The sequence below is a fragment of the Populus nigra genome, chromosome 1, assembly GCF_951802175.1.
Source record: "Populus nigra chromosome 1, ddPopNigr1.1, whole genome shotgun sequence".
Lineage (NCBI taxonomy): Eukaryota > Viridiplantae > Streptophyta > Magnoliopsida > Malpighiales > Salicaceae > Populus > Populus nigra.
In genome coordinates this window covers 33,649,395-33,670,875 of record NC_084852.1, presented here as the reverse complement: position 1 = coordinate 33,670,875, position 21,481 = coordinate 33,649,395, and the positions used below count along the sequence as shown (strand labels likewise).

The following is a 21,481-nucleotide window of genomic DNA, read 5'->3' as shown; positions in this document are numbered from 1 at the left end:
GTGTCTGGCAAGTTGCTAGACCAAGTGTCATTAGGTCTAGCTACGTGTTAAGCCCAAGTACACATATGTCTAGCGAGCTTCCAAACCCAAAGTTTTTGGGTTCAGCTACGCACTAAGCCTAAATAGATATGGATTTGACGAACTGCCAGACTCAACATCATTAAGTTCATTATGCGTTGAGCACAAACAAATATAGGTTTGACAAGTTGCCAAACATACCGCCTGTGGGCTTGGCATTGTGTCAAGCCTAAGTAGGTATGAGTCATACAATTATTATAGGCCTCATGTTAGGCCATAAGGCTTCATTTGTTTATTCTTATGACTTTTAACATAAAATATTAATGTCAAGGATATCCATTTCCCTACACGTCTAGGTATATAAAATTCTTCTAAGGGCCTACCATATTCCCATTATAACTAATAAGGGATATTTATCTCTTATTAATATGCTATAAGAGATATTTTTCTTTTATTTAATATTGTATAAGAGATATTTATCCTTCATTAATGCTATCATGATGAATAGCTCTCTAACCCCTTCATTTTAGCAACATAATAAGGTTTAGGGGCTATAAATACCTCTTAAACCAACTCTCATAGCATTTATCATACAAGAACAAGAACATGCACTCTTGTTCTTGAAATTTAAAGCTCATTCTCTCATTTATTGCAATCTTTTATTAAAAATATACTGACTTTATCATTTGATCTAAAGCCCTAAAAAAAAAACTGTTTTGCAGGTGTTAAACTTTTTGTTACTAGTCATTTACTTTCTGAACTTTAGATAAGAGAATATTTACATGAATATATTATTACCCACCATCTAGATATAAAAAACACTCAATCTTGAGTATATCAGTTTTTAGAATATCATCAATGACAAGGCATGATTTGCCAAGAAAATCACGAAGGCACCAATATTGAAGAAGAAGAAAGGAGGGCAAATGAAGGAAATAATAAAGACATAGCAATTATCGAGGACACAATGAAGAGAATCCGAGGCAGTGGGATAATGAAAGAGGATCATGGAAACAACAACACTAAGAATGTCATTACATCTTAGGATTTTTGCAGTGTCTCCACAGTAAATCCATGTGAGGAGCTACAAATGGGACAACAGTGAATGTCCGAGCTGTTTTTGTTTTCTTTATAATATAACTATAACTAATTATAAATATAATTAAGCTTACTAAATTGTGAATTTGATTATTAAAAAGTGTTTACGCTGGGAAGGGAGAGACAAAGTTGATTGAGAGTATGTGCCTGTTTTTCCCGGATTCTTTGCAATATTCGACCTTCCATAATCAATAGACAACCATTCAATTTTTGTATCCCTAAACAAACTCAATCTTTAGATCCAAATAAATCATCACTTTATTTTAGTTTATTCCTCTTATTACACCTCATTCATCCAAACATGCACCCCACGATCCACCAACACATGCTACATGGCGCAAGACGGAAACTAGATGCTAAAAGAAAAAACAATACCATCTCCTCCAAGAGATAGTAAATTCTGAAAGAACACCAATCTGTTGAATCATTTGGTAGTTGGGCTTCTCTCCCTTTTTCTCTCCATCCTTGTCTCTTACCAAGGACGACAAGGTGTAAGCACCTCCTAACTCTTTACGTTGTGTTTTGGTCACGAGTAAATTTCTTGTTCATTGCATGGAACCTTTTCTTTTCTTGATTTTTGTTGTATTTTGAACATTAAAGATGGTTCGTGCTCTCGGAGAAGAACAAGAAGAAGACTATAGGTCTAGATTGTATCATTTCAAAGGGATGAATGAGAATGCCGGGGGTCAGCATGTTAAGAGCTTGAGCGCAGATGATAGTTCTAGTTTTGAAGAATACTCTTCAATGGAGGACAGAATGACATGTAGAAACCATCAGGCTCCAAGACGCTTAAATGACCAAGCATCAGATCATAAACAGAAAGTGGGGACTTCACCTTATAGGAATGATAAGGGCCCTAGATCAAGGATAGGAAAGGATGAAGCCGGGGTTGCTCCTTCAGGAAAAGATAATAAAAATCTAGGCAAGTCTAATTTTTTAAGTTCGTGTACAAATATTTTATTTCATCGATTAATAATGTATTATCAGATTCAATGCATCATCTTTTCTTGTTTATTAAAAGGAAAATCATTAAAAGGTAGTTATTTACATTTATTTGATTTGGGAAATTAATAGGATCGATTTTTGTTTTCTCCTGGGGTTTGATTCAGAAATGGAACAGATGAAGGAAAGGTTTGCTAAACTGCTTCTTGGGGAGGATATGTCTGGCGGAGGAAAGGGTGTCTCCTCAGCTTTGGCATTGTCAAATGCAATTACAAATCTTGCTGGTAGGTTGACTTTTTCCCTTCTCTGCAATTTTCTAATCATTCATGATCTCCAACATCAACTGGAAAACAACACCATCGAATTTTTGCAGATACCCCAACAAACATGGTGGTGCTGTATAGTGAGTTATATTGAATTCAGATGGTTTTCAATTTTTTCTTAAACCCTTTGTATGAAATTTGGCAAGCCACAATTTTGTCTGTCTTAATGCATATGTTGATCCCTCGTTTTATTCTCTCCTATATGCAGCTTCTGTGTTTGGCGAACAACGGCGTCTAGAGCCTATGTCACCAGAAAGAAAAGCAAGGTGGATAAGAGAAATTGATTGGCTCTTATCTGTAACCGATCACGTTGTTGAACTTGTTCCTTCCCAACAAAAATCCAAGGATGGATCAAATATGGAGGTAACAGCAGTGTCTCTCTAATGGATTCCTTGAATTGAATGTACTCTTCTTCCCCATTGAATCATCATGCAAGCTAAGAATTTTGTGTTTGTTGATTGAATAGATAATGGTGACAAGACAACGAAATGATATTCATATGAACATCCCAGCCTTACGCAAGCTTGACGCAATGCTTCTTGTAAGAAAATAAGATTTTTGTAGTTTCGCTTAGTTAATTTGAGCTTTAGATATGAACGTTGTTAAATGTGGATTGCAACAGGTTTAGTGTATCCCTCGATAATGGTTTTTCAATATTAATTCAGGACTCCCTAGATAACTTCAAAGACCAAAATGAGTTTTATTATGTTTCAAGAGACTCCCCCGAGTCAGAAAAAGGAGGCACCAAGAGAACAGATGATAAATGGTGGCTACCTACTGTCAAAGTTCCTCCAGATGGTTTATCGGAAAGGGCCACAAAATTTATTCAATACCAAAAAGACAGTGTGAACCAAGTTCTCAAAGCAGCCATGGCGATAAATGCTCAAATACTTTCAGAAATGGAGATTCCTGAAAACTACATTGAATCCCTTCCCAAAGTAAGAATAAATGCAACAGTTCCTATTAAAACATTGCATAGAACAGAATCTTTAAGTGCCTTGCTAACTCTCTGATCGCATTTCTTTCTGGTTCTTTGGCAGAACGGGAGGGCAAGCCTTGGAGACTTAGCGTACAGGAGCATTACTCTTGAGTACTTCGATCCTGATCAATTTCTGAGCACCATGGACATATCATCAGAACATAAGATACTAGACCTCAAGAACAGAATAGAGGCTTCAATAGTGATTTGGAAAAGGAAGATGAATCAGAAAGATAGTAAATCCGCATGGGGATCTGCTGTCAGTTTGGAGAAGAGAGAACTCTTTGAAGAGAGGGCAGAAACTATCCTCCTCCTTCTCAAACAGCGCTTCCCTGGAATTCCTCAATCTTCACTAGATGTCAGCAAAATTCAATACAACAAGGTAAGAATAGATCCCCTTTCATCTGAGTTCTATTTCATATTACACATGGAGCTGAATGAAAAAGCACTAGCCGAATGCATAAATACTTGTTTTGCCATTCTAGTCATTTTTGTCAAACCATGGGGCTAACGATATATTCTTGTCCTGACAGGATGTGGGGCACGCCATCTTGGAAAGCTATTCGAGAATTCTAGAAACCTTGGCCTCGACAGTCTTGTCTCGAATCGAAGATGTACTCGATGCTGATTATGTTACTCGAAATCCATCACAGGCAGGACATAAGAGGAACACGTTAAAAGAGGCACCACAGGTACCGGCATCGCCCAGAGAAGGGACGGAGAAGAACTCCGAAGATACAAATGCTTCGATGACTCTGTCTGATTTTATGGGTTGGGGTTCAGAACAAAATGAGAGTGCGGCAAAGAAGGATCCATTTGGATCAGATGAACTACTGAAAGATGATGATAGATATAAACAGAAACTCACTAAAATATCAACCAACAGGAAACCTTCCTATCTTGATAATTTAGGAGCTTTACGAAGCCCAACAGCTCGCCATTAATAGCATTATAGGGGGAGAAAGATGAACACGTACAGAAAAGAGAGAGTGAGGAAGCCGAACACTGAATGTGTATTTTCAGAACCTTAACTAAGAGGGTCTTTTTGGTTTGTGTATTTCGACTTGCTTTCATTCCATTCCTTCCTTTTGTAATTAGGAAGAGTGAGCATGAGAGCAAAACTATGTGATTTGAAACATTTTGTACAAGAAATGGATTCGTAGTTCCTTAGCATCTTGGCCATTTGATTTTACTTTCATTCCTTATCTTCCAAGACATTTTCGAATATGCTCTAAACTGTTCTCTCCAGTAATTATATCTGTGTTTGAGAATCAATAAGCTTGGTTTTATACCAAACAGCAACATAATTAGGCTGAAGCCTAGGCCCAAAAGGATTGCTAGCACTCAAAACAATGTTTACGTGTGCATGGTATTTTCTGTGAGCACACCTAATTGCTTGATTTAGAAGTCATTATAGCTTATAAAAGTTTCACATGTTATATCATTTTATTGGATATTTTTTTGAAAATCAGGGCTTAAAGCCCGGAGATAAAAAACCTATATTAAAGGAGGAAGAGTGGATCCAATAAAATCATAGTACAAGGTCAAAAACAACCCTGTTGGTGAATCCTAAATAATTCAATTGTCTCTATTAATTGGGTTTCTAGTAAGACCATAATTTGCTAACCAATTTGCTGCTGTATTAGCCTCTCTAAATACAGGTATAATTTGCATCTACCTTAACAGTTAGCCTTGTAATTAGCTGAACCACCAATGAAGAATCTGATTCCAAAATGACCCGTCTAATCCTAAGAGACCAGGCTAGTTCCAAATCAGTGATAACAGCGCACAATTCTACCTTGACTGATGAACAAATACCTATATTAATAGCAAAACCTTTACACCATGTACCCAAGTTGTCTCTTAGGATCCCTCATGCTCCAGCGGTTCCTAGGTTGCCATTGCTACAGCCATCCACATTTAATTTTATCCAGTCCATGGGAGGATACTGTCACCTTACATACTGCACTCGTTTTTTATTGCTACCTTGATCTGTATGAGCAAACTTCTTCACATGATCAATATCTGTTAGCATCCCTTTAATAGTTGTAACTATACTACCTGTGGGTTGTCTTTGATGCCTGAAAATAGAATTATTTCACTCTTTCCAAATGATCCACACTGCTACCCCAAAGATTACGAACCATTTCCATCCATCCATAGTGATAATTTTACTACATAAGTTGTTGAGAAGCCATGGTTTTAAGCATGCATTGAAAAAATCATCCACGTTGTGTTGTTGTAGTAACTGTCTCTATATGTTGATAGTTGTTGGACAATCTCGAAGGATATGAGTGGTGTCTTCTACTTTTGACTGGCACAAATGACAGTAGGGGTTGTCAGACCAATTTCTTGCAATTAACCTTTCGTTCATTTGTCAATAATGAATTATAAGCCACTAGCCATAGAAAACTTCTAATCCTTTCAGGTCCTTCCCATTTCCATACCATCCTCCAAGTTGGATCCCCTAATGTACCATGAAACTCGTTGTTAGCTTGGTGCTTATAAGCTGTTTTAATTGTGAATTGGCCAGTAGAAGATGCTTTCCAATACATATTGTTTGTCCCCATCATAGTACTTGGCACAGGATGACTAGCAATAGCCATTAGAACTCTTACGGGGAGAAGATGGGCAACGTCTTCCCATTTTCATGTGTTATTTCTCCCCACCATATCTGCCACCCGATTGCCATATATGTGAGGGGAGTATCATTTTATTAGTTATTGAAGAATACTTGTTTGATTACCTTTTATTACCAATTGGATAAATTATATGGTCAAATGTTCTTTTCATTGGCAATGAAAATGATCTTCAATGACAACATAACTTCTCGTCATGATCTCTCCTAGAAAAATCAAAGCCTAATAGCCTACTCTTTTTCACTCCTCGTCAAGTAAGCTAGGGGATTTGGGTGACCAAGGGCTTATAGATACCCAAGACCACCAACATAAGAGTTCTAGATGAATACAACTATTTCTTTAAATTTATTCTCCTGTTTTTATTGTCTTTTTTTTTTTAGTTTACCTCTCTCTCTTCTCTTTATTTTATTATCTTAAGTATTAGAGGATCCTAACCATATACAAAACTTATTTTGTAGAAGAATATAGAACAACTAAGCCTAGACACTTTGGTCTAAAAACTAAGTCTAAACACCTAAGCTCATAAATAGTTATGAAAAGCTCAAATTAAATTTAAAGTTTCATTTTTACTTTATGAATGACATTATTAATTTATAGAATTTTTTCTTTTAAAAAAAGCTACTTCATTCTTATATCACATATCACTAAAAGTTCTATTTATGATTATGATTGATGATATAGAAATACTAGGATATAGAAAAGTAATTGACCTCCTCATCGTGTATATATATATATATATTAGCTTCTTTAAATCTCTAACAAATTTTCTATCAAATAAAAGTGGTAACTAAAGTTATTCTAATAATACAAAAATAAATTTAAAAATTTTTACTCTTAAGTGACAATAATTAGATTTATTATATTCATTATCGATCGAGTGCAAACAATTCTAGTTTTCTAAAATAATAGAGTTGAATGAAATGCAAGAAAATATATAAAAGAATAACTATACTTTACCTCTTTGAAAAACCTTTAGCATTAATGAAGAATATATATATATATATATTCTCATCAAATGAATTAGGTTTGCTATACTAAGTATTTATTACAGTGAGTTTGCTAGCAATCAAATATAGTTTTCTTGCTTTACCAATATTAAAATCTTATTCTCTTTGCTTTTCTTTTTCTTTTTCTTTTTTAATGAAAATTGATGAAGAAGACCGTTTTACCCCGCACCTTCACGCTCCCACACAAACACTCAATCCACAAGGATAAAAGAAACCCCCCAAGTTCTACTCCTCTTCTTATCCCCAAAAACTCCAGGAAACAGCACGATGCTGCTAACAATGTCCCTCACATCCTCATTCAACTCCCTTACTCTCTCCACTCCATTCCTCCATGGAACAACCCAACTTTCTCACTTGTCAAAACCCACTTCTTCTCTCACTCTCCGACCCACGAAGCCCTTCACTTTCCTCCCTCCAATCAGGGCCATGAAGTCATTGCAAGGCAAAGTTGTATGTGCAACAAGTGACAAAACTGTGGCTGTTGAGGTTACAAGGTTGGCCCCACATCCTAAGTACAAGAGACGGGTGAGGAAGAAGAAGAAGTACCAGGCTCATGACCCTGAGAATCAGTTCAAAGTTGGAGACTTGGTCCAGCTTGAAAAGAGCAAACCCATTAGCAAGACTAAAAGTTTTCTTGCTGTGCCTGTACCAGCTAGGAAGAAGAAGGAGAAGAAAGAGGGTGAGGAAGGAGGAGTGGGGTCTCAAGAGCTTGGAATTCCGTTGGAGTCTCAACAGGAACTGCAGGCTTAATGTGTGAGTTTTCTGTTGTTTGTAATGATTTTGCTTCGTTTTGTGAACTTTTGGGATGTAATTTGGTGTTTAGTACTGTGATGATGTTTTGTTTTTGTGTAATTTAATGGCTGTGAAATTGATATGATTTTTTCAATTTCAGCATCGATTGAATTGGCCATGACTTCTTAACCCCCCCCCCCCAATAAATAAATAAATAAATAATTAGTACATTTCATCTGTTGGGAATTCGTGATTGGTATTTCAGTGAAAGAGAAGTTGCTTAAAGGAGCTCTGGGTTCCTATCTTCGGCTGATACTATTTGTTGTGCTGTTCATTAGCGATTTTTAAATGCATATCGGTGCCTTGGTTTTGCGGTGATATTTGAATTTAGGTGTTTGATTGTTAGGATTGATTTTCGCCATTTTATGTTAGTTAACTTGTATTCTTAGAGTTGTTTTTTGATGGGTTTTGGTGATTCTTGTAGACATGATTGGAATCTTTTAGTTTTGATTTGTCCAGATTTTTGGAATTAGCAGATGGTTAATTGCTGAGAGATTCAAAGCAGAGATGTTTCTAGTCAAGAAGAGCAAGGAAAGGGAGAAGGAAATGGAAATGTTGAAGTGCGGTTGTAAAGGGGTGCCCAAAGAGCTTAAGATTTCTGTTGGAGTTTCAGCAGGAGCAATTTCATAGAATGAAATGCTCTTGCTTGTTTGTGATTTTGAGAACTTGATATTTGGTATCTGATTTGTTAGTGTTGTATAAGAGGTACAATATGGACAGGCTTTGTGTTTCTGCAGTGAAATAAATGCAAGTTGCTAATAATTCAATGAATTGGTGGTGCATTTTGAGTGGGGTTGATATCATGGCTTTGACAGATTTTGGTGATTGGTATGAAGTGAACTTACCTTGGTGTTTGGCATTGCTATTATGTTGATGGGATTGCTGATGAGTAAGCAATGGAGAACTGAACTTAGTTGTAGGTTCTGTGGAATGTGTTAAAGTGGTGCCATTTCTTTGGTGATGTGTTTGGCTCTGACCAATATTTTCTGACCAATATTTTTCTATCTCCTTTGAATCCAAGTTTGTGTTAAGCCAAGATTTTCATGTCTCTGCTAGTTCGTTTTGGCCCAAGAAGCAGCAGATTTTGCGGGAGATCTATATGATATGCTGCAGAGTTTCCATTGATAAGTTAAAAAGAGTTGTTTGAATGTTACTTGCTGGTATGAGTGTTTTATGCTAGATATGCTTGAAATCTAGGGCTTGTGATTTCTCTTACAGATTTTGTGGATTGGTTATTCCTTGTGTTAATAGTTATGGTTGCTTTACTGGCTTTGGCGATAAAGCGTGAATGTAGTTAATGGGTTTAATATAAGCGGAGGTTTTGTTAATGAGAGTGGCCATTTAAAAAAATGAAATAACATTTAAAAAAAACTGCAAACTACGTTAGTAAGTGTTAAATCTATTCATGAAGATGCTTACACTTGTATATATATATGAATCACATGCCCTTCTCATTCTACGGAATGCCAATAAAAGATTTATCCAAACTTCAAGCCCTTAACTTAAAAGTTCTAACCACAAACAAATAACATACAAACTCACATAAAGATATCCCTCAATTTAAGATATAAAATATGGAGGGGCTGGGAAAAAACTAGAAACCTATATGAGCTTTACAGTTAATTTGTGTCTATCTAACTAAAAAGCTACTGTAATCAACTATCTTCACATTGCAAGCTTGTCCTGATATTTTTCAATGTGCATGATATAAGTGTGTTAATAGAATCCACAGATTCCATGGTTGGTTTGGCTGTGGGAGAGGTATTCGTTAGGATTTGGAATGCTATTGTTAGCAAACATCCTCCTTCTGTGCTCCTCTCCTCTTGCCTAGAAGTGATCACTAATGGTCTTGATTCGTGTCCATCTGGAAGAATTGAGAATCCTGAAGGTAATATTGCAAGGTTGCTTGAATCACATCCAGTAATCACAGATTGCATTCCATTAGTGTCCACTGGAGCATACACTACCATGGATTCATAAGCATTTGTGCAGCTATCTTGGAGTACCCACATGTTGTTCTCTTTCGATTTCATCTTCTGCTATTGAAAACAGCTAGTTAGAACCATGAATGGAGAAATGCACATTAGATTAAATGCGTGGTCTCCTCTTATCTGAGGTGTAGATAACTTACTAGAATAGCTGCTGCATTGCCTCTATCTTGTCCTTTAATCAAGTTTGCAATGGTTTGCACAGGTCCCCCATTTGACATGATATCCCACTACATTTTATGCAAAAAATATTTTCAGACAAGTTACCTGACAAAACTTTTACTCTTTAAGTTGAGCAACTCAAAGCAGCAATATCCCATTTTGATAGGATTTTAACTGAGCAATGGCATTTTTTTGCTGTACCTCATTTCTACGAGCTTCGTCTCTTAAGAAATCAAACAGAATATGAGGAACGACAGGCAACCATACAGAAGAAACTGCACACAAAATCACTCCAACAGGTTCACCAGGGTCATTTAAGTTTTTCCTAGAGGAAACCCTTATGTCTTCTCCTGTTTTGCTTGAGACCTTGTTCCATGTGTGATAGCTTGATGCGCAGATCGCTCGACAAAAGCTCCATGTCATTCTTTGTGCCAGTTTCAGAATGCTTTTCCTTCCAGCTAGAGTAGCAACACCTAGATATTTACAAATTATTTTCATAAACATTGTTATTTATATAGATAGCAGACAATCCACTGGAAAATATGGCAACATAGTGTGGCTTACCAGTTGAATCCTTGGTGGGAACATTGGTTGCCATGAAGAAAACAAGCCGCTCACATTGGAGTTGCAATGTTGCCATCCAATGCCTTGCTCCAAAGGTTAGACCGCTATGAACTACTGTCCGGTACATGGTATGAACTGTGCTTTTCTGGCATTGCAGGTGTTCTACCCAGATCACCTGAAAATATTGTTATAAACTTGTCTATGTTAAACTGTTAAAAAGAAAAGAAGAGGATTAGCATTATAGCATCGTCGTATATACTTGTCCCTATAAATATGAATTGTTGCCTCTTTTCTTCTTTCTTTCATCTTCAGTTTCCCCAGTTTCCATTTTTTTTTAAAAAAAACCTGAGGATAAAGCATGTTCAAAACCCAAAGCACATGTACCTTACAATGGCCATTTGATTTATCCTCAATGATGCAACCAGAGGGGCGTTTTCTGCATTTGACGAGTGAAGCATCAATATTGTCTTCAACTTTGTCAATAGAAACATCAACAATGGCCCATTGTTCTGCATTAAGTTGCTTGCAATATCTCACAAAATAAACTTCTCTGGTGGGCACCATGGGTGTAAGCATCTGGACCTCTGCAAACATCTGCAAATAAAAAAAATAAGAACAAATAATTGGTAAGAGCAGACAGTCTAAGCTAAGAAATGAATGCTTACAAGCACACAGTTCAAAGCAATAAAGTCAAGAAATTGATGTTTTAACAAACCTGAGCAGGAGCAGGAGTTTTTTATCCATTAATTTTTTTCATTCATCAAAACAGATAAGGGGGTGTTTTAGGCATTTAATCTTTTTGATTCCCAAGTAGTCACCTCTAACCGTAAGTAAGAGGGTAGTGTCAAACTGTCCAAGAGTTGGACCTCCAGCTGAACCAGCTGAGGAAAAGTAGATCTCCATTAAACACAAGGTCCCACATAAATAAATAAGAAAAAAACTCATTTTCTATGACAGCTGGGTGCTATTAATATACAACGTAAGGACAGTTCCACAGTAGCCATCCTCTCTGCAGAAAGCAGATTGAAAGAAAGAGACTCCCAGGCCTCTTTCAAAATATTAATTTCGTGGACATTATATTTAATGTTAAAAAGGAAAAGGAAAAATATTCCCACTCTTTTTTCTTTTCTTTTCTTTTTGTAGTTAATTGTTATTTGAGGTTGAAAGCCTTTTTGAGATAGGGAAAACACAGTCATAGTTCATTGACAAAAAGCTGCTGCCTTTTTTCTTCTCCTTCAAGTATGTGCTATGGTTTTCGTCTTCACTGAAATGGATGCTGCTTTTCCCATGCAGAGATCTCTACCTTCATTCAAGCTGTACTAGTGCTAGTTTAATATGAGATGCATGTTGTTAATTAGAGCTGTAACTCACCAATTGCACTGCACCATTTCTACTTGCTCCTTCACCATTGCAGATAACATCAACAGTGGCTGCCTTTGAAATTAAGCATGGAAACATTTCCTTCCACTGATCCTGTTCAAAGGGCAAAAAAGATTATTGGTAATACATAATTAGTTAAAGGGAACTAATCTATAATTAATAATTATATGTCGTATATTGCTAATAATTATAATATCTCACCACATCCATAAAACTTTGAACGAGCCTTGGGACATCAATGAACACAACCCCGGTCTCCCTTGAAGCCTCAATGGATCTCTTTGGCCTTCCATTAATGCTTGAATCTTCAGAACCAAACACTTTTGTGTACTCGTCGTAATTGAGAATTTCACGACCTGTCTCAACACTTCGAATCCAAAGTGGTTCGCCTGCCGTAGCCATTTTCTTGAGCTCTTCCATTGCTTGATTAGCAGTCTCCATGATTCTAGACTTGTCAAGTCCGAAAATCCCAGTGTAAAAATCGAGTGAACTTCTGTTCTCTTGCTCGTTTCCAGCTGAGCATGATGCGGTTGCCCCTGGACTACTTTTTCCCACGACCGCTCGAAGTTTTTCTACCTACATATCATGACAATCAAACTTATGCTAAGCATGTGATTTGATAAATGTACTACAAAAAAAATGTTTGATTTTCTGTAAGAATTAATATTAATTAACTAATTAGGACCACATTATTATAATCTTAATCTCTAACCTCGGCTTTGAGCTTTGCATTTTCGATACGTAACTGTTGTTCCTCAGTGCTTGTCAAGGCAGCGTCTCTACTAGTGGTAGCAGTACCACAATTTGGGCAGCAAGCTTTGTTGATGGTCTCCCTCATGCTCTTGTTGTCTTCCCGGAGTTTATCCATTTCAGATTTCAATAGAGAGTTTTCATGGCGCTCTTGTATAGCCTGCAATACAATTAGCAACCGCCATGGTCATTAAACCAGCAAGATAATTAACCAACTGTATTAATGAGGGAACTATTTAATTTGATCTATCCTACATATAACACCAACGTACGTGCCTTGATTTGAGTACGGCGATTTTGGAACCAAAACTTGACTTGTCTAGGAGCAAGGCCAAGTTGCTTGCTTAACTGCTGCCTTTGCTTCTCATCTGGATGAGGAGACTCCTTAAATAGCCTGAGCATTAATCATTAATCCACATGAGTCATTAAAGTGAACGTTCATGGATGATCAAGAACACAATCCTGGTCTTAGATACATAGCATAAACACATTTGTTAATTAACAAGTTAAAATTAGGAATCCTATTAATTAATCTGTGTGTTGAGCACTGTTGAACAAGGAAAATAAACTTTTTTGAGTCGTCTTTTTAGTTTTTAGCCTTACAATCCTGTTTTCTTTCTCTTAATCTTCGCGAGCATACCGTTACCGTACGTACAAAATAAAGGACAATAGCAAGAGATAAGAAATACATACGCTTCCATTTCTCTGATTTGCTCAGCGGTATGTCTATGGTATTTCTTTCTTTTTTTCTTCTTGTTTTTGTCATCACCATCTTCATCATCCTCATGATCATGCTCTCCTTCACCTTCAAAATCATCATCTGATTTTGATCTCATAGGCCCTGAGTTCTCACTGCTAATTTCCACTGTTTCTTCCCTTCTTCCTCCTCCACTTCCTTCCTCCCCCTCCTCCACCTCCATGCTTGCCGCTGCTTCCCCATTACCCACATTTGCTCCCCGGAATATTCCAGCCTTCAACAATAAATAAAACCACAAAGATGTTTAGGGAGATAGAGTAAGTGTGTCACAAGGGTACTTAAACTTCGATGCACAGCATCCATGCATATATGTATAGTTATGCATGAGGGATTTTATTTATGAAATCAACACACACATCGATCAAACAAGTAAAAGATTTTCCTTTTCATATATATATATATATATGCACAACAACTGGATAGGTAAGAATATTGGTAGGATTTGAAGATGGTGGCCGGAAAAGCTCAAAAAGAAAAGAAAAACCACTAAGTTAGACAAGAAAAGATGTGTTTGTATGTAATACGAGAAAAACTAAATATCGAAAAAGAAGAGCAGTGGTTAAAGGGGAATTACAAGACTAAGAGAAAGAGCAGGCGAGGCAAAGAAGTCCTTGATATGAGAATTGGGTGGATTAGACATGTCGACGCCCATGGCCAGTCCGGAAGAGGTTGTTCTTCATTTGACGATGAAATGGTAGTTTCGAGGAGCTAGCTAGCCAAGGCAACAAAATACTATTGCTGGCTAGAGAGAGAGAGAGAGAGAGAGAGGTGGGGCTTGCTGATTTAAGGATATAAAAACAAAACGAAGTCTTGAAGAGGTGATTTTGTAGAGAGAGTAAAGGCTGGTAGGAGTTGACTGTTAGATATTGCTTTGAGTGGAATATGTGGACGTCCAACTAACTTTAAGCAGTTGAATCTACGCTTTCCAACGGTATTTTCAGTTTCCAATTACCAGGTGGCTTTCAGCTCAGCTGTGGCTTAGCCCTAAGCTACCAAATTAATCTCCACTCCTTCCCTTTACTTTTTATCGATGATGTTTACCGTTTCGAGCAAGAACTTCAGGTATCCATCCTGCTAGCATTAATCATTTTGTAGCCTAGCCTAGCCTAGCCAGTTCTCTTATGCATCAAGTTTATGGGAGAGTGTTTCCAAGAACATCGTTGATGAAAAGATTTTATTCTAGTTATGATATAAATTAATTTGAGAATACTCTTGCTATCGAATCAAAGGAAATTTGTATGCCAATGAAGAATAATGCTTTTTAATTATTTGAATAAAGGAATAACGGCTAGCTTTGCCCTATATATATTGCAACTTAATTATTACGTACACTTGTTAGAATTAATCTTCAATAATTTGAAATTACTTGACAATATACAGAATTTGAAGTTGTAGTCCTCTCGATTCTTGAATGGCAATTACTAGAAAAGTGTCTAGCATACAAGAACATTTGCTAAATAGTATTTAACTAGCTAAATGTTATACACGAGTAATGTTCCAAGTTAATTTTTAATGTATAAATCTCAAATAAATTTTAAAATCTCAAATAAATCCTAATGTATACAAATTATACATTCATACAACAAATTTTTCTGAAAAAAAATTATAAAACAAGTAAACATACAAACAAACTACATATATTACATTAAAATTTCAAAAAATTAACATTTTAAAAATGAGTTAAAATAAAAAATGGATAATTTTGTTTATTTTATGTGGTGAATTTTTATTAAAAATTGAACTAGAATAGGAATATTAGTAGACTAAGTATTAGGATGATGAGATTTGTGATGATAAGAACTTAATTTGTAAAAAATAAAGGTATTTTTCTTTTAATATTTCTGTTTAAAATATTGACATGTTATTTTTTTATTTTTTCATTTTCTACTGTAACAGTAAGGTAATATTCTGTCAGTAAATGTTATTGTAATTTATCAATAGTACTATTATTTTTGTCAATATTTTTGTTTATATTTGATAATTTTTTGATAGTTCATCTCTAATAATTGAAAAGTTTATCATTCGAGTTTTTGGATTTTAAAAATTCAAATTTCCACTATATTTACTTAAAAGAAATCACCTCCTCCTAAAGGGTGTTTTGTGCGGTTATAAAAAAAAAGAATACAAATTTGTATTTCTATATATATTTTGTAGTCAACATAAGCTTGCCACTAAATTATATATATATAATTTAAAAATGATTAAAAATAATGTATAAATCATAACATTTCAACAACAATAAATTATAGTTTAGTGGCATTGCTTATCCTTGAATTACTGGATTGTGGCACATCGAAGTATGTGCTATTAATGTGATAAATGTTGTTCTTGAATTATCCAGTATTTAGGTGAATATGTTTCCTCTATTTGATTGAACTGCTATAATTGATAATAAAAAAAAACCCTGTAAAATTTTAATTTTTAACAAAAATTGAATCTACATAAAACATAAATCTCAAAAGAATGTTAAGGTAAGGAAGCATTTTCTTTTTATTTTTCTCAAATATTAAACAATAACAAGATTGAAAAAAAAGAAAATAATTTGGAATAATCTCAAATTTTGTTGGTGGCCTAAAAAACATATAAATTTATCAGTTTAATCCAAGCTTGAGAAGATTAATTTCAAGAATTAAATATGTTAAAATATTGAGAACTGTAATAAAATGATTTATGTAATTAAACTTATGTGATTTTCTAAGTACTTTTAAAAAAATGATATAATTCCAGCTTATTTTTTTATTTTTCATAATTTATTGAATTTAATTATATATATAAAAAAACAATAAATTGTCGGTGCTCCCTCCTCCTCTCATCTGTCTACCAAAAAAAAGAAAAAAGAAATAAATATTTTCTCTTGTAATTTATTCCGTACAGGAAGGGGGCAAAAACAAAACAAAACAAAACACAGGCAGTACTTGACAGCTAGAAGACAGAAATAAGGTTGAACTAGGCAAGCCGAGCGGAGCCGTATTTGAAGGAGCAGTTTAGCTGTATGGTTGTGTATACATACATGTATAGTCGTGTCTTCACATCATTTATATGCTGGATTTAGACAATTAATGAATTTGTCTCCAAGCCTTAAAAAATATTTTGCTGACATGGATAGCTCTTCATCCTATGGTTCGAGACACATATATAAAACAAATCCTACTCCCCTAAAACAAATATAATTTTTATTTTTTTTTAAATTAGAATAACATCAGTTTTTATCTCTTTTTTTTAAAAAAATAAAAAGTTAATAATTACTCTCAGAATACCGTGATTTTTTTCATCTGCGAATATGCTCCCTGTAAAATATGTCTTCATGTAATACACTCAATGGCCATATATATATATATATATATATATATATATATATATATATATATATATTTGCTTTAGAGAACAAGTCCCTGTTAGCTTTTACCTTACCAGGAAAAAGAAAAGGAGGGGACTTTTTACCTAGGGAAAAACCTCTTTAGCAATTTCCGCAATGAAATGAAGAGCTTGAAGATTTCCAATCAAGAATGTGGGTCCGGAGAAAGCTGATTGGCCGGAAGGATGACCTGAACGTCTTCTTATGATAACGGTTGTTCGGATTTCGGTAATGGTTATTTTGTTGTTAAAGTGTTTTTAATTTGAAAATATATTAAAATAATGTTTTTAAATTTTTAAAAATTATAAATTAATTTTTTTAAAAAAAATTAAATTTTACCCGGTTCTGATTAGAACGCAACACCGAACAGGAGGCAAACCTTTCAGTTGTGGGGCGAGGGAGCATGTCGTCTAAAGCCAAAAAGTAGCAGCTACTACTTTGGAGGATCACATTGATTACTTACCACTCACTCCTTTTACCATTTTCAATTTCACTACAGCATCAGCAGTGAATATAAATAATTCTGGTGTTTGACCAACAGATATCATTGTTCGTTGTTGTTGTATCTTCTTTCTATTGTGTTCATAGAGTGGGGTGTAAGAAAATGGGTGGCGAGCACAGTGGCGATGATGGACTCCCCATGTCTTCACATAATCCGCCCCCTATAAAGGAGATTCCTTTTACCATGTCGTGTAATTTCTTCCATCAGCTAATCTTTGACCTCTGTATTTCCTGATGTGCACAGTTCTTGAAGAAGAACCTTGACTGCAGCTGGTGCACAGGATCTAGAGCGTATTCCTTGGAGCCATTATTAGCCATCATCTTCTATAATTAAAGTTTTGGTGTCTTATATGTTATGATTGAGAGCTCATCCACCATTCCTCAAGCCATCTGCGAATAATTCCAAGTGCTGAGTTTTCTACTTCTCCATTTACGATCTCGTTGTTTGCTGTTAGCTAGGAATGGTAGATAATATAAAGCAATCACATGATGTGGAACGAACCCAATAAAAACAATATTAATTGAGTTGCGGTTCCTTTTGGATTTCTCTCACTACTTTATCCTCTTCTTTTCCTTTTTCCCTCGCATTCCATCAAGGAGAAAAGCAGAGGGAAAGAAATCTCACAAGCAAGCGTCTCAGACCGCTTGCTTTTCGAGGTTTCTTATGAATCAAGGCTGAGGCGCCCCAAAAACCAGAGGGAAAAAAAACGGAAAGGATTTCGAGAGTTTTGGGAGAAAAGTTGGGGAAAGGGTGGAGGTTTTGATGCTTTAATTCAGGTGGGAAAGATGAAATTGGAATGATGAAGCGACCATAAAAGCTACAAAAAGAAAGGTTTGAAAAAGCTTTAAAACAAAGACAGGAATAGCAAAGAAAATATCAGTGCATCAGCTACTTTCGCAAAGAAAAAAAGGGATAGATCCTTGTATAAAGTTGACAAATTGAAGAGATGAGAGTAGTTCATACCACCTTGCTGTAAAATTGAACATTAATCCACCCTACCAAAATTTATATAGAAATATTGCAGACAGAGCGATGATAGTTGCAGCAGAGGAAATGCTCCAAAATTTGAGCCTTGCCTTCAGCACTGCCCTTAACTATGATGGTAACATATCTAGGATTAAGGATCACTGCTTCCAGTTTTTCTCATTCAGATTATAGATTTGTTCTAGTTTCCTTTGCTCGCTCTTCACATATCAAAGTATATTTATATTATTACATATAAAACACTAAGAGGTGTAGTTTTTTTTTTGTTGTAAAAATATTGTTCCCTCCCTCGAATTTTACCGTGAACAATTCAAAAATCTTTATTTTTTTATTTTTAATCCTCAAATTTATTTATTTATTGGCACAATTGCATTTTTTATGGCCAAAATAAAGAAAAATAAAAAAACAAATTGTTGGCTAAGAACAAAATTAAAAGACGGGGACCAAAGTGGAAAAGGCACCACATTTTTCTTTATGGCCACAATAAAGAAAAATAAAAAAAACAAATTGTTGGCTAAGAACAAAATTAAAAGACGGGGACCAAAGTGGAAAAGACACCACATATACATGAAGGTCTTAAAGTTCTTACAAGAAGTTTACTTTAGTCCTCAAACTTCACATAATATACCTATTTGTTCCTTCGGTATTTTTTCAATTCAATTTTGGTACAAAAGTTTATTTTAGTTATTTTTTTAGTTTGAGAGAGAAGAGAGAGACTGCTGGATTTCGGTAATAGTGACAAAAAGATATCGTTGGCATTAATTTCAGCAACAAAACGATCGATATTTGTGTCAAATGATTTCATTTTATAAATGGAGTTCAACTTAGACCCCGTTTGTTTGTTGGAAAGTAGTTTTCTTTTGGAAAGTGAATTATTTTTCGATGTTTGGTAGTATAATGAAAAATAAGTTGGAAAACACTTTCTAGTGTTTGGTTATGTCATGGAAAATGAGCTGGAAAATAACTTATTAATGTTTTATTTTTTTTCAAGTTTATTAAAATAATGAGAAACAAATCTTACAAATTAAAAAGTTGAATAAGAATGAAATTAAAAAAATATATAATTTAGTAAATTATCTCAAATAAAATAAATAATAATCAAAATAATAAAGATCAAATCTAAAAAACAAAAAAATTAAAAGATGAAGAAATTAAAATAATAATAATTAACATTTCATAAATTATTTCAAATAAAATAAGTAACAATCAAAAGAATGAGGATCAAATTTGATAAATAAAAAATTTCAAATAAAAAATGATAAGAAAACACAAATAACAATTATAAAAATAAGAATCAAAATTAATATAAAAATTAAATTTTAAGGGATGAAATTAAAAATAAATATTCAAAACAATATATATATATATATATATATATATATATATATATAGCAATTAAAAGTTTGAGGACCAAATTTGATATAATCAGCAAATAATATGACATTTCTAAATTTTTCACAACTTACGGAAAGTGTTTTCCGCCCAAAATAAAAGGAAAACACTTTCCTGCCAATTTTTCTAATGGCAAACAAACACAGGAAAGTTTGAAAAGTGGTTTCCTGGAAACCAGTTTTCGGAAAATAAACATAGCCTTAAGTGTTTTTTTTTTTTAGTTTAACGTGGGTGTCCGGGTCAGCTTGCGCGCACCTCGACTAATCCCACGGGCCCTGAAGTTAACGACCATGTAAGCCTCCAATGGCCATCATATGAGTAACCACAGGGTTCGAACCTGAGACCACAGAGGGAGCAAACCTCTTGGTCCCAAGCTCTTACCACTAGGGCACCACCTAGATGGTTGCCTTAAGTGTTTTTATTTTACCATGAAAGTGCTTAAAAAAATAGATATGAGCTTAGGAATATTTTGAGTTTTGAGTTTTTGTTTTAGGTTGATTTTGAGTTTTGAAATTTTTTTTAGGCCAATGATGGATTTATTAAAGTGTCTGAGATGTTTTGTATAAAAAATAGACTTTTGGGTAAAAAAACCTCCAGCCTGATTTCTCACTCACCATGGTGGTTGGAATATGCGCGTTGTCTGACTTTTTTTTTCAAAAGAAATTGGGGTGGATAATACATCTACCATAAAAAAAATTAAAGGACCAAGCGCGGGGTTCCCTTGCTAAATGGGTACAGGCCTTTTTTCTTTTTTTTTTTCTAATTTTTTTTATTTATGCCTTTCTATATGTTTTTTTTTCAATTTAGATTTAAATTAATATCCCTTCTCTCTTTTCTTTTGTTTATTTAGCCCCTTTTAAATAATAATTGTTTTTTAGTTATTTTATATACATTTAGTTCTTGAAAAGATTATTTTAATTCATCTATATTTTTATCTTTTATGTTTTGTATAAATACAAAATATTTATTTTTGAATAATATTTATAATATATGTAACCTTACATAATATATTTTTTCTTTTATTTTTTTTCAATCAATTTCATTCGTGTCTATTTATATTATTGTTTGCTTAAATAAAAATATAATTTTGACAAACAAAGCTATTAAACCCAACTGGGTCAAATGCCCATGTTCCGAAGTCAAATATCTTGATCTATATATGTCTATCAATTTTTTCATTTTTATCGTTAATGACATTTTTTATTCATTAACACACATGGTTATTAATTTAGTTGATTACATATATGCATAAACTTTTTGATTTACACTTAATTCTTTTATGTATAAAAACACGTTGAAAAAACCTCAACCTACATATATAATTTTTTTATAGAAAAAAACATTTAGCTTGTGATGAAGCGCACGTGAAATATAGTTCCAACTCTTTTTCTTGTTCAACTCTAGCTAGTATTCAGTTTGTATTGGCTAGATGTTTGTAAACCTCAAGTCTCTACTTCAACACAGATAGATTGCATATAGTAACTGTTAAAAAATTAATTCAACCTAAAAACTTAAACTATTAGGTATGGTCCCAAAATATGATTTATGTTATTCTTTAACACACCTCCTCAAGTGAAAGCCTTTTGGTTTTGAAACTTACACAGACTCGTGCTACCTTGTGTTTAATTTTTATCAAATAAATAGGGATGGTAAGATTCGAACTCGTGACCACTTGGTCATCAAGGTTCTGATACCATGTCAAAGAACCAATTCAACCTAATAACTTAAGCTATTAGGTGAGGTCCCAAAATATGATTTATATTATTATCTAGTACACTCCATCAAGTGAAAGCTCTTTTGACTTGAAACTTGCACAGACTCACATTATCTTGTGCTTAATTTTTATCAA

At 34.4% G+C, this 21,481-nt stretch overlaps 3 protein-coding genes across 6 annotated transcripts; 2 read left to right on the top strand and 1 right to left on the bottom strand.

Annotated features, from left to right (window-relative positions):
* Window positions 1-1,257: 1,257 nt before the first annotated feature.
* Window positions 1,258-4,530, top strand: LOC133681159 (rop guanine nucleotide exchange factor 12-like). The gene is made up of 8 exons (XM_062104311.1): window positions 1,258-1,605; window positions 1,717-2,038; window positions 2,226-2,342; window positions 2,590-2,744; window positions 2,848-2,922; window positions 3,047-3,319; window positions 3,422-3,742; window positions 3,894-4,530. Exons 2-8 carry the CDS (start codon window positions 1,717-1,719, stop codon window positions 4,302-4,304), a joined length of 1,674 nt encoding a protein of 557 aa, XP_061960295.1. The 5' UTR covers window positions 1,258-1,605; the 3' UTR covers window positions 4,305-4,530.
* A 2,694-nt stretch (window positions 4,531-7,224) lies between these two features.
* LOC133671381 (small ribosomal subunit protein uS17c) lies at window positions 7,225-8,569 on the top strand. Of its 3 annotated transcripts, none has more exons than XM_062092155.1 (2): window positions 7,225-7,759; window positions 8,243-8,569. In XM_062092155.1, exon 1 carries the CDS (start codon window positions 7,274-7,276, stop codon window positions 7,754-7,756), a length of 483 nt encoding a protein of 160 aa, XP_061948139.1. In that variant the 5' UTR covers window positions 7,225-7,273; the 3' UTR covers window positions 7,757-7,759; window positions 8,243-8,569. The 3 variants fall into 3 exon arrangements, with proteins under 3 accessions (XP_061948139.1, XP_061948132.1, XP_061948124.1); XM_062092148.1 differs by having other exon boundaries at window positions 7,226-7,759; window positions 8,275-8,569; XM_062092140.1 differs by having other exon boundaries at window positions 7,226-7,759; window positions 8,258-8,569.
* A 608-nt stretch (window positions 8,570-9,177) lies between these two features.
* On the bottom strand, window positions 9,178-14,193 carry LOC133671370 (homeobox-leucine zipper protein GLABRA 2-like). 2 transcript variants are annotated; one of them, XM_062092119.1, is made up of 11 exons: window positions 13,974-14,193; window positions 13,336-13,613; window positions 12,919-13,036; window positions 12,605-12,802; window positions 12,094-12,468; window positions 11,884-11,985; window positions 10,897-11,106; window positions 10,513-10,687; window positions 10,150-10,421; window positions 9,930-10,016; window positions 9,178-9,837 (listed from the first exon to the last, which is right to left on the bottom strand). In XM_062092119.1, the coding sequence occupies exons 1-11, from the start codon at window positions 14,049-14,051 to the stop codon at window positions 9,454-9,456; spliced, it is 2,277 nt and encodes a 758-aa protein (XP_061948103.1). In that variant the 5' UTR covers window positions 14,052-14,193; the 3' UTR covers window positions 9,178-9,453. The 2 variants fall into 2 exon arrangements, with proteins under 2 accessions (XP_061948103.1, XP_061948112.1); XM_062092128.1 differs by having other exon boundaries at window positions 9,178-9,834.
* Window positions 14,194-21,481: the final 7,288 nt, after the last annotated feature.

What these genes read in the sequence shown, in the direction of transcription:
- LOC133671381 (XM_062092155.1), top strand. Translation starts at nt 7,274, where the DNA reads ATGCTGCTAACAATGTCCCTCACATCCTCATTCAACTCCCTTACTCTC.
- LOC133671370 (XM_062092119.1), bottom strand. Translation starts at nt 14,051, where the DNA reads ATGGGCGTCGACATGTCTAATCCACCCAATTCTCATATCAAGGACTTC. An exon ending in AATCAAATGGCCATTGTAAG is followed by an intron (nt 10,688 to 10,896) that starts GTACATGTGCTT and finishes CAATATTTTCAG; the next exon opens with GTGATCTGGGTAGAACACCT. An exon ending in GCAATGCAGCAGCTATTCTA is followed by an intron (nt 9,838 to 9,929) that starts GTAAGTTATCTA and finishes TGTTTTCAATAG; the next exon opens with CAGAAGATGAAATCGAAAGA.
- LOC133681159 (XM_062104311.1), top strand. Translation starts at nt 1,717, where the DNA reads ATGGTTCGTGCTCTCGGAGAAGAACAAGAAGAAGACTATAGGTCTAGA. An exon ending in TGCAATTACAAATCTTGCTG is followed by an intron (nt 2,343 to 2,589) that starts GTAGGTTGACTT and finishes TCCTATATGCAG; the next exon opens with CTTCTGTGTTTGGCGAACAA. An exon ending in AGGATGGATCAAATATGGAG is followed by an intron (nt 2,745 to 2,847) that starts GTAACAGCAGTG and finishes TTGATTGAATAG; the next exon opens with ATAATGGTGACAAGACAACG.